This window comes from Falco peregrinus, chromosome 7 (assembly GCF_023634155.1).
Source record: "Falco peregrinus isolate bFalPer1 chromosome 7, bFalPer1.pri, whole genome shotgun sequence".
Taxonomy (NCBI): domain Eukaryota; kingdom Metazoa; phylum Chordata; class Aves; order Falconiformes; family Falconidae; genus Falco; species Falco peregrinus.
In genome coordinates, this window is record NC_073727.1 from 46,134,631 (window position 1) to 46,147,645 (window position 13,015).

The following is a 13,015-nucleotide window of genomic DNA, read 5'->3' on the forward strand; positions in this document are numbered from 1 at the left end:
CACAACATAAAAATCTCAAGTAGTTTACCTGAAAGAAATTCACATTTACTGAAATGAAATTTCTCAGATTCATAGGAAGTCCAAAAACGTCCAAGACTGAAACTTTTGCTCATTGATTAATGGTCAAATTCAAAGTTGCAAAAACCAAAGTAATTCTGAAACTATAAAATCATGCTCAAAAACAGCATCTGAATCACAGAACTGCCAAATGGACCTTTTTCAAAGGTCAAAATAAATAAAAAGGCTCTAGAGTATGTTTAGGACCTAGAAGCTACCTGCCAAGTTTCATACAGAAGGGAACTTAATCCTTAGAGCTGTATTAGGATCTACAATGAGGGTTCAGTCCTAAAAGCTCACAGTTTCCATGTAGAATTTTAAATTAGAAAGCCTGAAATGCATTAGTAATTTACTAGAGGCTCTGGATAACTTTCCAGAGAGTTTTAACCACTGTAACACATCTATCTCTAAAATTGTCAAAAACTACTTTTTTTTTCTTTTTTTTTCTTTTTAACCTCTGCAAATCTTTTTTTTTGCAACTCAATTATTCTGTATAATGACTGATCGTACTCGAAAGTATTTTTTATTATGTAATATTTGCAATGATGCTGATGTGAATGTGTCCTAGCTGCCAAGTCTGCCATTTCTTTAACTTTTGAAGGATCAGAAAACATAACGGCCAGGACTGGTATTTTCCATCCTGTGACCACTGGGAAGCTGTAAGCTCACATTGTCTCATGGGTCTAAAACACATGATCAGACCACCACTATGTATTTTCTAGTGTGTTAGACATTCAGTCAAGATTTTAGGTTTTATCTTTGTCGTTTAAAGTAGCTTTTCACAATGGTGGAAAAACGTTGAAGATGCTTTTTGACATGAGTCCTCCGCTTCAGAATCCTCTTCAGATTCAATTAAATTATCTGTTGTTCTTCAAAGAACACAGTGGTTTGGGGGATGTTTTGTCAACTACAGCAAAGCTGAGAGAGCTTTCACAAAAGTAAAGGGATATAAAATACACAGGAACTTTATGACAATGTATTTCTTGCATTGATTGAATATTTAGGTTTTCCTTAAATGCTGAATAAGTTATTTTTATAGTAAACAAGGATTCAGACAAAAGTAGCAGTGGCATGCTCCTAGAACTGCAGATACTGCATGCAGTTTCCACACAATGTGGTGCTAGCTATACAAGCAAGAAATTTTAGTTCAGGCTCCCAATATATGTTAGAATCACACCTGAGGACTTTTAGAGAAGGCTGTAAAGATACTGAACAGAAGCCTTGAATAAATGGAAAGGTACTTGAACACCGTTTTGAGAAATTAATTTAGGGAGTCCCTAGCAGTATAAAACACTACAAAAGCCAGATGTGGGTAATGTATATCAGTACACAAAAGGACTCAATATAGTAGGAATAAACAGCATCTCTTTAATAAGGCAAGAATTTCTTTCACAGTGGTTTTGCATTAGTCTCACGTAGGGCACAAAGCAGGTTAGACTTAAATTCATAGAAATACCCAGCATGAAAATAAAAAAAGGTAAATGGAGACCACAACTGATTCATAAAATAAACAGCTAAAAAAATCTGATCTCTGCAAACCAACCCTGTTGAGAATAAAAAATAGACCATTTCTCAATTTATATATCTTGCCTGTGATAAAAGAGCATTTGCTTGGTTTACTCCCTCCCCATTAACATAGACTATTAAACTGTTTTCATTTGGTTAAATATGAATTTACCTGTTGAAATGGTAGATATCCCGTATGTTTCCAAACAGGGCTGATCGCTCTTCTGTCCCCAGGGAGAGCTTGGTCTGGTCAGTGATACAGTCGAGGTAATCCTACAAGAGAAATGAGAAGGAGGCCTTCAGACATTTCCTCTTTTTCTAAATCAGTAAACGGAGCTATGTTTTATTGTACAAGATGAGTCTCTTCATATCAGTTTCACCTTATTATTACAGTAAAGCTTTCAGTAGCCCCTTTGTGAACAGCCACTCTATTATGAAAGGTAACAGTACTTACCTGTTCGTTGAAACCAAGAAAATAACAAAAGACCGAACATTAAGTCATAGCTCTTAGACAGGACAGCCAACATTTATCTCGCTACTGATATACAAATGTATTTGGATTTCATTCACCATCACAGTTTAACCGATCATTTAACTGGCTCAAAGACCAAAAAAAAATAAAAATAAAAAGGCAAAAATAAGAGATGAAGAACGTCAGTTAATGCAGTCTTAGTAACAGAAAACCTATATAACAAAGAGCAGGAAGGGTACAAGCAACCACTGCAAAAAAAATATATTTTTTTTTAAATCATACTTAAGAAAACAATGCAGAGGTGGTACAGGACAGATCTCAACATATATACGTGCATGCGATTTAACCACACATACAGTTACATTGCAAATTACATTGCTATATATTCTAGAAAAGATTTCCTTTTCCATTTACAAGACTGACAGTGTCTCATGCAGGGACAAGACAGCTAGAAAAGCTCTGATCAGCAATGTTCTGGGAGAACAACTTTCCCATCTCTTCCCACACTTTGATAAGAGCTCAGCTCCTAAGTGTCACCTTTCATTTTGTTGCTGCTACAGTATTAAAATTTCTCAGACAAAGGCAAACAAATCCAGTAGGCTATTTAACAAACTACAGCTCATAAACTAAGAAACCCAATGTACTGCCACATTCATGAAGAAATTCTGCTGGAGGATGGAAATAATTTAGAAGTGAAAACAGCTGAAACAATGCAAAATAAAAATAAATAAAACCCCTTACCCTGGGGCTAGACAATGTGGTGTGGCAACCTCCCAAAAGCAACACAGCATTCCACAGTGCTGCAAGGAAGGAGCCCTGCAAAATGTCAACAAGACCATGAAAACTTTCAAGATACAACTGTGTTCCAGAGTTGTAAAAAAAAAAAAAAAAAAAAAAAAGTAGTATTCTAGAACACATATATTGGCCAAGATTTATTCTCTGTAAATCCCGTGAAAACAAAGGGTTTGGATCAACCATGGATCTGACCTTTGGAATTGCAGAGCTTGAGCCTCTGTCACCATGTGCTTTTTTCCAACTGAAATTGTGTCAGCAGTCACAGGTGTAACCAAGATTCCGGTTTAGGTAACAGTAGGCTTTCCTGTCCCCCCTCCCTATCTTAATGCTCAATAATCCACACTCATCACCTCTAGTTCAAGGTACCCTTCATCACCCCGAAACTCAGTATTTTTTGCCAAGGGAAAGCAAGGAAGCCTACTTCAAGGCAACCTCAGAAGAGCAAGAAACGCCAGAGGGCAGGCAAGCAGGCATGTCCCTGGAAAGCCACCTCATCTGTCCTGCGATGGCATCTGACCTGTACTCCGATCTGACTTCTCTCCTAGCTGACAGTAGCCTCACATTCCAAGTCTGTCCTTGAAATATATTTGTGCACTAAGTCATTGGAACTGCATCCCTGGGACTCCATGAACCTGCCCTTAGCTTTTTATTTATGCTCAGAAGCTGCAGAAGAGTAAAAGATTCAGGATGGTGAGGCTGACAGGACTGCAACAAGCAATACGCTAGGTCAAAGGCAAAAGTAGGGGATAGATTCAGGGCTGCTCCAGCAATGGCAGTAAGTAAATAACATTTTCTGCCCACTAATACAAATCTGCATATAAAAGCATAGAAAAGCTCCAGTGGAATTGTGGTCCTCTCAAAACATTTTTAGTACTGCAGGAACACTGCAACTGCAGCACCCCAAGCTGTTATAATGGGGTGGGATGTAGAGGAATGGAAATCTTACAATAAGTAACTCCAGACAGCGTATTTATTTAATAAAGAGCAGTTCCTTTCAAATTCACTCATCTCAGCATAGCTGGAGCTTGGGTTTCTTCAAAATAATAAACAGTCCACAGTTATTTCCAGTATTGTAGACAGTGTCATAACATGACCTGGTTTGTGCTCCTTTTGTTCTCTTATCCCAGTTTTTCTCCACACACGCATACTCTTCTCGCTCTTTTACTAACTCTTAGTAAGAACGAGGGAACCAAATACTTTCTAATGCTGCTGCCAAGCAGCAGCCTGCAGGTGCTTTGGCAGTTTTCCAGCATTCCCATAGCATATGCCAGTATCAGGTTATACCACACACCCACAGCTTGTGCTCTCTTTTGGCAAAAGTTTCCCAAGTCTGCTTCTGGCCCCCTTCTCCTCCCAGTGACTGATCAGAAACAAACCAAAAACTGATGGTTGGATTTCCACTTACCTAGGGTAAAAGTAGATGCTTATTTACTTAAAAAGCTCGGGATTCAGAGGTACCTTGCATATCACCTCATACTGTTAGGAAATCACACAGGATTTGGGAACTGCTTTCAAGTTTTAGCTTTCTATTTTCATTAATATTGCTGAGGTGAGGCTTGTGCAAGCCTGACAGCTACAGACATGTTTATGTTGCTGTTACACGTGTAAGCAGATACCTGTGCTAGACATGAACTGCCTAACGTGGCACCAACTGTACGGTAGTCACAGCAGCAAAAAGCTTCAGATATCCACGTTTATGTGAAAAAGGTGGACACTGGATGGTCTTGACACAGTGGTCTGCTGAAGTCCAGGCACAGCGCAGCAGCACACTGCTTGCACTGACTCAGCAAGTGGGACCCTTCTGGTTATACTGCTTTACAGAGCACGTGCACTCCCAGAAAGGCTTCATGAACTCATGCAGGAAACAGACGTAGTATTGGCATATAATGTCCTCTGCAAGGACAACACCACAGGCAGATCAAAGCTACCCAGCCATGGGGTTTTTCCTAATTATTTCTTAGCAAATGGTACTTTACCCCCATGGTAGTCACCACAACCTCCTGCAGCATATCAACAGCTGTTATCATCTGAAGCCATAATGAAAGGTTTGGAGCTTCAAGATAACAGGGCAAGCTGTGACCATAATGACATGGTACAGAAATCAATGAAATTTATCAGAACCGGCCTTATTCACTTTATTTGTTTCTTGTCAGCATCTACAGACCCTCCGTCGGCACCGAATGATTTGTTTATAACCTTTGCCTTCACTAGCCTTTTATTGCTTCTCTGCAGTTATGGCAAAAACATTTCGCTTACTCTATAGGGGAAAAAAACCCACAAATGCCAGTTACCTTAGACTGATTTATGGAGCAAGATTTGCTCTATTGGTATGTGCAATTTTTGCATCCTATTTCCTGAAACTCTCCAAAAACTAGAGGAGTCCTGCCAGATTGCCCTGCCTTCCTTGCTGGGTCTGATGTTCTCCCCATTTGTCTTTCATCATACCGAATCCATCAGAAGGAACGCCTGTTAGAAGTTGCATATCCTCACATAAGAAAGATCTCTAGAGGAACGAAACGATGACAACACTAACCTCAGAGCTAAAAAAATAACCATACAAAGTAGAAATGAGAGAAAACTGTCAGGAAATGGAGAAAATGAGAAAAAAATATATTCACATATTGATTAAACTAATGTTTTCTGTGACCAGACTTTAGAAACTAAATGCAAATTAGTGGGACATTTTCATCTAGCCACCCAGGTTTTCCTTTGGAAACAGACACACACTTAGCTTTAAAAACAAACTACAGGCTGAACAATAATAAATAATAAGTCAGCCATTAATGTGGCAATGTTGAAATTGCACATTAAAATGAGTAATGTTAATGGTAATGTTAACATGGCAATGCTAAAAAAAATAATGGGTAAGAGCCACACTGCCTCATAAAACAAGCATGAATTTTTATCCTGCTCTGCAAGAAACTAGTATAGAAGTACTTAGTAATCCCTTTACAGGGCAGGACTGTGCATATCACCAAAGATAAGCAAAATTGTTGAAAGAGCAGCACTGTTACATAGATACGCCTTTACCAAGGCACACAAGACACTGAGAATTTGATTAAATATCAATACCAAAAAAAAAAAAAAAAGAATAAAAAACCAGAAGGATTCTATCCACCAAGAAACTTTGCTTTCCAATGCCTAAACACAGGCTGCAGGAGAAAACAAAGCCGTGATGTGTCTCCGGACTTCAGGAACATGCTCTTCATCTCAAGACCTGAGAACTTACACCAGGAAAACTCAGTCTCTGACTAAAAAAATGCTTAAAAACAGGTACTTACCAAAACTCCAATGACCTCTAGTGTTGCAGCCTGAGGAGCAATATGTAATACTAAATCAAGCAGGACCTAATCTAGGCAGTGCCATAAAATCACTCAGACCCCAGTTTTCTGATACTCCCTAGATCTCTGCTGCTGGTAAGGCAACATTTTCTTCTAGATGCTATGCTATACTCATGGGCATATTTTTGCTCAAGTCCCCTCTATCCAGCACAGATACACATGGCCCAAATCTGGCTCTGCAGAAGCGGAACCACTGAAATGGTTAGCCTTGGCCACCTAAGCAGTACTTCTGCAGCGCTTTGAGGAAAAGGCTGCAAGCCAGAAGGAAAACATGCCACAGACTGGATCCTGTTCGTAGCCTGCTAGCTAGAGCCATACCGACCAAGCTATCTACATACTTGTAACCAAAGAGAAAGCTGGGCAACAGTTGTACAACAGATCAACCACTATAACATGCTCCCCATTGCTTATTCTGCCAATTATATGGGTAATTATAATATGTACCAGTTCCCCTTTTGCCTGTTTTCCCATATTATTTCCTATTATTATTTATGGTTTCATCTGGCATGTACAGCAACATACTCTGAATGGCTTGTGGGTCAAAAAATAGCACACTATCCACAACAGGTGGCCCAGGATGCTGAATTCTGGTCAGAGCAGCTCACTGCAGCTCTTCTCAATTATTCAAAGTACAGCTGTACCATGCAAAGGAAAGCTGCAGCTGTAAACAAAACATAACTTCACTTTTTTGCTTTGGTTCCTTTGGCTATATGGATTCAAGGACTGACTGAGACCTTAATCGAATCCATTTCCTTCCCATATCAAACCCTTTTATCAGGGTTTTTCCTCAAAACACATAATTATCTTTGTTGTCATCACCTTCTGTGACGGAAGAAGACAAGCCCACTATTTTAGTGCAGGTCTTCTGTAATCTGCACAGTGGTTTGCTTGGAGACACCTGTAGCAAAACATTTCATGCAGCCAAACTTAACACATTCCTGACGGCTTTCCTCCCCTTGTCTTCCATATTCTTCCTCTTCTGTCTCTGTAACCAGGCAGTACATATCTATAGGCAGACTCATTTTGACTGAAACCATCCTCCCCAGTGAAAATTCATGCCCCACCGCTCTTAAAACCATTTCCTACCTCACATCCCACACAAAAGCCCTTGTGATTTTCAGCCCACCAGAGATAGCCTGGCATGTTCCCATGTGGCAGGCAGAAATCCATGCCTGTCAAGATAACGAAACTCCTCTGTAGAAACAGCAGAAATGGCAGCAGCTCTGCTTCAGTGTCTTACCAGTATTGACTCAACAGAGAGAGCAGGAACTTTACAAACACTCTTTGCTGTGACGGTGAGAATTTGCTACCTAGCAGCAAGTATCCCCAGCTCCCACACAAGCAACAAACCCACCAACCCAGGCTGCAAGTAAGACAATTGCATTGCTATACAATAGGCTAATCAGCCAGACACTTATATTTAACATATTGGCATATTTTTAACAAATTTTTAACTGTAGATGCAGTTTGAGTGCCATAAAAATCAGAACCACATTTTATTTTTGCTACAGATGTTGCACATCAATGATGCCAGTAAATCAAACCTCAAGAAATGCTTGCACTGCCTACCATACAGTTTATCTACATGTAAAAACAGAAACTTAAGGAAATTTTTGCGAGCATGTCTTTCTACTTTTAGTGGAAAACAGCAGGGGAGCGGTATTTGGTGGCATTTCTTTAAAGCCATCTGAAGCTGGAAAACCCTCACATCCGCCAAAGAACAGACAGGCCCAAAGGATCAGCACCTGTTTGGGGCTGTGCATGGCATGACCCTGCCACCAACTGACAGCCAAAGCCAGGGTCTTTGAGGACAACACAGACTTGGAGACGCCACCTACTCCGCGCACTTCAGCAACAGGAGCTGAAAGCTCCCAGGCTCCATGCGCTTCCCTACCCCGCTTTTCCATTCACTGCACGCCCCTCAGTACCTTGTACGTAAGACTAACATTTGTCAGGGGTAGCAAAGCTCTGCCCTTGTGGGAAACAGCTCCATCGGGGCTCACAGCTGGGCCCCGAAGCACCCACCTACGCACTTGCAAAGCACTGACCCTGCTGTCAGGGGAGAGGGGTGTGGACAATACCTCCCACCACCGACAACCAGCAAGCCTCCAAACGGGAATGGCTGAGGCATACTTTATACGATCTGGTACTAGACGTGGTTTGCAATTGATTTCTTTCCTCCCCCGATGTCGGCGCAGAAGAGAGTGGTCTCTGAGCTGGCAGGAAGCCACCCGCTGGCACCAGCCCCCTCCCCGGCCCCGGGGGACGAAGCCATGGTGCGCTACCTGCGCTTCACCAGCTTCTCGGAAGCACCCAACTTACACCTGCAGCTGGCTCACGGGCAGCCTGCGGGGAACAGCACTACAGCCCGTGGCGTGGTACAGTAAGACGATACTCTGCTGACTGCGTGCAGAAGGGCAAAGACTGATGGTGAGAGCACTCGTGAGAACATGGTATGAAGGAAGGCTAAAAATAGAGAAGCATATTTAAGTTTTCTTTCCACTGTTTAACATCGCAGAGTAAGGTGATCATGACAGACTTCTCCCTGCACATTCCACAGTTAGAGGCCTGCAAATAAGTTTAGTTAGCAGTGTTAACCTAAATTTTACCTATGGAAGAGAAGAGGAAGGAAAAAAAAAAAATGCATGTAGTTATTTCTGAGTGACAGATTTTTTTATAATCAACATGACTTCCTCACCTATATTATAGATATTAAAACACTGCCCCATTCACAGATTCTAAGGGCTGGAAGCAGTGACCCCTAGTAAGTCCTCTTGTCTTCATCCACATGCATGGAAAGCCACAGGGGGAGTACGTGTCAGCCAAAATTAGCAGTGAGGAATTCCTGAGTCCTAACACTATGCCTTACACCTCTAAAGCACATACTTTCTTTGGTTTAGGCTGCCTTTGAACAGTTGTACCTGTGCAGACATGAGCACAGGTGGGGTTGTATACAAACTCAGAAATTTCTAGGGCACGTCAATGTTAATGACATAACAGTCAGGAGATCTTGTCACAGGACTCCAAGTTGTCAGAATACAGCCAGTCCCAGGAACCAAACTGAAGCATTGGCCCACAGCTCCCTCTTAGGACCTGGGTGGAAGGAGGCACATGTCTGACAATGCCAGCTCCACCTGTCCAGGAGTTTACGTCCTTTCTTTTTGCCCAATGCCTGCTTTCTTCTCATGTTTTATTTTGTTCCATGAGCCGTTTTAGCAGGAACGCTGCCTCTATGAAGCTCTCAGGAGGATCAAAACCTGCCACCAGCTGATCCAGCATTGAACTGCCAGCCTGCTTGTATGGACTGCTTTGATGGATTTTTGCCTTCTTTTCCAAAGTGAATTTTTGCTCTAACGAAACACAACCAAAGTTCAATAATATTCCCCTGTTCAACTACTGGAATTTCATGCTAAAATCTCTCATCTTCGAAAGGCACCTTGGAAGGCAGGCTGTCAACTAAATCAAACTGTAATTTGGTAGAGATGTACTAAAAGCACTCGAACTGACACTGGGATTCAAGGATTGGACACAAACAAGTCCCCTAAACTATCCACCATCTGTAAAGACGATACGGGGAAACCACTGGGAACAGAAACTCACATGTAACCCCGCTTAGACACTTCAACACACTAACTTATTGAAGTTGTAACCCACTGATTAAAACCACGTCCCACGTTTATCTTCAGGCATCAGCCAGCAGCCACTGCTAAATCACAGCTACAGGAATTTTTCCCAGAAGCTGGTACTCAGAATAGCTGCTCAGAGGCGTAGTAAGAGGCAAGTTCAGAGAGCAGGTGGAGATCAAGGGATTATAAGAAATGCTATCAGTATATTTTACTGACATTTCATTTAAGGGGCTATGCCAGGCCCCCATCTAACAGGCTTCCTAAAGTTAAGAGGAAACACAGAAGAAATAAACTACAGTAATGAAGGCAGCCAAATGAAAACATTGAACAATAACAATGAAGTAAGTGCTGTAAAGATTTCTAAATCTAAGTCTGCAACTGAGGCTTGAGATCATCAGTGTCTATCATCATCATTCAATAACCTAGCGCTTTTTAAAAAAATACCAGCTGAAAATGTTTAATCATTATAAGTTTTTCAAAAAATTAATCTCCAAGTTCATCAGGGCATCTATAAATTAATTCTCACAACACAGCATAGTTGGTCTGATTATAACCTTACTGAACTATAGTCAAAGCACAGAGAATTATTAAGTCATATTTAGCCTTTGAATGTGTGAATCACCCAGGAAACAAACCTGAGTCTTGTGCTGTAGATCCTTGCCCTGTTAAATAAACTTTCCTCAATTTGTAAGGCAAATGAATGTTAACATTTTTTAAAGGAGATCTTGACATACTTACAAATTAAATGAGACATTCCAAAAGAGAAGTGTTTATGTTAAAACACAGGAATGGAAACTGAAGGAGTCTGTTTTCCAAAGAATGAAAATGCAAACCCAACATAATGGAGAAAATCTACACCCATCCTAAACATGCATTTGTCTTAATCTTAGCAACCACATGATTCCCAGAGCCTTATGGATGGATTTTATTATTAATACATGAACAGCAATGAAATGGAGACTTAGAGCAGTGGGTGGTTTGCAAGTAAAAACTTTTTAGAAGTGTCTTATTTGCAAAACATTCTCATGAAACCACAAAAACCAGCAGCTACCTCCACACCTTAATCTGTGGGAGTGATGAAAGCAGAAAAGAGAGAGAGAGACTGCTATGTGTTTTATTAAACCGTCAGGTTTACAGGTCATGGATTACTGGAAGAACAACGTTAACTGACAAGTAATATTGAATAAAAATGACGTAACAAATTTAAAAGTGGTCAAATATTTCCACGGACCAAAATGGAAATAGCCATAATAAGCAAATAAAATTCCAGAAACGATGGTCTGGCCAGTAACACAGAAATTTGTTTGGCTTTAACATATCACTACCAAATTTTTATATTTCTTTACAGAAATTCCAATCATTCTGGAAAAAAAAAGTATCAACTTATTAAAAAAAATTAAATATTTAGCAAAAAAATTTGCGGTATAAGCTGCACTTCCTCTCTTCTGCCTCTCACCTCTCAGACCTATTCCTCCCAGTTTGTTGTCTACTCTCTGTAAACTTGCTGCTTTCCCAGAGCTGCTGCTCTGCTTCTTCATCAGCTGCCGGTAAGCAACAGCAAGCCGGAGGGCAGAGGTGAACAGATCTCCCTTTTGTTACTTTCTGAATTCCAGAAGGGCTCTATAAATCTCACCAACCAGGGACACAACCTCCCGCTCCCACCTCAGTACAGTCACAGGAGCAAAGTTTCACTCCCAGGGCCCCCTGCCCAGTACCAGCACTCTTAAATGGCATGCTCTGTATTTAACTGCATCTTCCCTTTGTCTCCCCTCTCCCAAAAGAATAAAGCTTTCCTTTTTCAGAATTCAGAAAAATAACTTTCACCCTTTTATCCACATTCATTTGCATTTAGAAAACAGGTAGGAAGCTGCAGACAGCACTGCTGAATGATTTACATCTTGCTGCAAGAAAAAAAGAGGACAAGAGCCGTGGCAGCCTGTCTTTTTGGCAATTCTGCAGTTCTCTGGCAGATCAGCAGCCCTCCCTGCCATTTCTCTCCCACCCAGAGCTTCAGAAAAGCTCACTGTGCATTTATAGACAACTTATTATATACCGCAGTACAAGTCATCCTTTTGTGCTGCCCAAACACAGAGATAAACAAAGTTATGGCGATATATTTGTGCTGCCAACATATGCAGTCCCAGCCATACAGGGAAGCTCTACAATCACCTGACAGACAGTCCTTGTCCCAACACGTTTCCACAACCTAGCCGTAAGATAAGAACTGGATGCAAAGTACAGGTGGAGAAAACACAAGGCAGCAATGACATTTTATTCAGTGTCTTTCAAATGCTAGGGTACATGCTGAATGAAAGAAATTTATGAATGTTACCAGCAGAAATAAGACTCAAGTAGTGATGATGCAGATAAGAAAAAACATGCATCAGTATATTTAACCCTGGCTTTGCACATTTCCTCTGAGGTTAGTTTACAAACAGCTCCCTGTTCATGACAAAACATAAGCAGTCACCTTTCACCACATAACATAGCTTGTCAGGTTACTTCTGGTTGTTCACAACAACATATTCCTGCTGCACAGCTATAAAACATCTTTCTCCAAAGCCCAGAATCCTGCTCACATGCCCAGAAAAACAAGGTTTGGGTTTTGTTTCTGCTTTTGTTTTGGTTTCATTAAAGGGTATATATGATGAGAAGCTTAAAGCATACATAACTGGCAGAGTATTTTTGTTCAAGATCTTGGAGTCTCAGAAACAACATAATCTAAAACTTTTTAAGACACAAACAACAGTTTGTGTATACTTCCATCACTTTAGGTTGTTTTGGGATGTTTAATATGGCTTACATCCAGGAAGCAAGAGGTCTGCAGGGAAAACTGAACAGTTGTACTGCATCAGAAGTAAGAAGCCTGATTTATTTTGTGTATCTTTCAGGGTAGCGGGAACAGCTACATGCACCTGTTGGGTAACATACCTAGTGGTGTGCCTAGATAACTCCCATTTCAACAGCCTCCACGTGGATTATGGTCCTGATTTTTAAACAGCAACTCCAGAAGCAAAACAAAACACCAATGTTCTCCAATACAGCTGCTTCCAAAATTATTACAGACTTTTAAAGTGAAATATTTTTCTGCTCTAATTTATACTACTGTAACTCTGTTTAAATTCACAGGCTTTGAGAAGGCCTCTTAGATAAGTACTGAGATCTTCAAGCACAATTTTGTTTCAGCTATCATATCTCAATACTACAGGAGAAAACTT

At 40.7% G+C, this 13,015-nt stretch overlaps 1 protein-coding gene across 3 annotated transcripts in view; it reads right to left on the reverse strand.

The window, feature by feature from the left end:
* Positions 1-13,015, reverse strand: part of PLEKHG1 (pleckstrin homology and RhoGEF domain containing G1) — a 136,181-nt gene that overhangs the window by 30,207 nt on the left and 92,959 nt on the right. For all 3 annotated transcript variants that reach the window (XM_055810630.1, XM_027796932.2, XM_005230198.3), the window contains one exon: positions 1,736-1,836. In XM_055810630.1, coding sequence (XP_055666605.1) covers positions 1,736-1,836 — 101 coding nt within the window. The remainder of the gene's footprint in view (positions 1-1,735; positions 1,837-13,015) is intronic.